This window comes from Monopterus albus, unplaced genomic scaffold (genome assembly GCF_001952655.1).
Source record: "Monopterus albus unplaced genomic scaffold, M_albus_1.0 scaffold375.1, whole genome shotgun sequence".
Taxonomy (NCBI): domain Eukaryota; kingdom Metazoa; phylum Chordata; class Actinopteri; order Synbranchiformes; family Synbranchidae; genus Monopterus; species Monopterus albus.
In genome coordinates, this window is record NW_018128255.1 from 257,400 (window position 1) to 258,503 (window position 1,104).

A 1,104-nucleotide genomic window follows, 5' to 3' on the forward strand; every position below is an offset into this window, starting at 1 on the left:
TTTTCACATCAAACGTAACCCCCTGTGAACTCCCATTTAAGAGCAACATTTTATACAAATATTTAAGAAAGAAGCTACACACTGCTTTATCTCTGGAACAGTAATCCCTGCTCCTTAACAGTGTGAACCCTTGTGCTACGAGAATATAACAATCATCACTAATCCACAAAGTGCTCAAATGAGCGTGTCAACCAGGCTAAACTGTGATGCAGTGTGAAATCCTGAATGTTAAAACTCAGTTGATTGTTAACCTAGGGGTTAAATAAAACTAGCATGACCAGACCAGACCAGACCAGACCAGACCAGAGATTCATAAAAGAGCCCTTTGCGCCACGATTTCTGCAGCAGCAGCAGAAAGGGCTGCAGCAGGATCTCAAAACCTGTTAGTTCTTCAGGGCCTTCAAACATCTCTGATTATTGTGGTTACAAAGCAAATATCCTGAAGTAACATTTTTGCTAACAATGATCATTTTTGCAGGTATTTAAAAGCTTTCAGTCACTATGCAGTACGTGAGAAGCTGTACCAGAGAGATGAGCCTTCCACAAGGTGTGCCACATTTGTGGAGTTCAGGAGTTTTGCCAGATAGGCTGGCACAGGTATGCCCTCCCTGGCCAATCTGATCGTTGGCTCAAACAGCTTGGCCCAAGGCAGCTTCCCATACTGTCTGTGAACTGCCTCATAGCCCCGCAGCTCTCCAGGAACACCAATCCACTGGCTGCCTACAGCGCATACATAGAAAATAACACAGTTGCAATAAACAAATGATGGAAACCAAGGATCAAAAGTCCAGTTGGACTGACTACATGAAATTAGTGAAAGAAGCAAATTCACCAATTCAACAACAGTGGAAACCCTCCTCTAATTAGCATGTACAGTGCCTTGCGAAAGTATTCGGCCCCCTTGAACTTTGCGACCTTTTGCCACATTTCAGGCTTCAAACATAAAGATATAAAAGTGTAATTTTTTGTGAAGAATCAACAACAAGTGGGACACAATCATGAAGTGGAACGAAATTTATTGGATATTTCAAACTTTTTTAACAAATAAAAAACTGAAAAATTGGGCGTGCAAAATTATTCAGCCCCCTTAAGTTAATACTTTGT

The 1,104-nt window shown here is 41.4% G+C and overlaps 1 protein-coding gene across 3 annotated transcripts in view; it reads right to left on the bottom strand.

The window, feature by feature from the left end:
* Nucleotides 1–1,104, bottom strand: part of ggt5b (gamma-glutamyltransferase 5b) — a 13,714-nt gene that overhangs the window by 4,372 nt on the left and 8,238 nt on the right. For all 3 annotated transcript variants that reach the window (XM_020585766.1, XM_020585765.1, XM_020585764.1), the window contains one exon: nucleotides 525–720. In XM_020585766.1, the coding sequence (XP_020441422.1) occupies nucleotides 525–720 (196 nt within the window). The remainder of the gene's footprint in view (nucleotides 1–524; nucleotides 721–1,104) is intronic.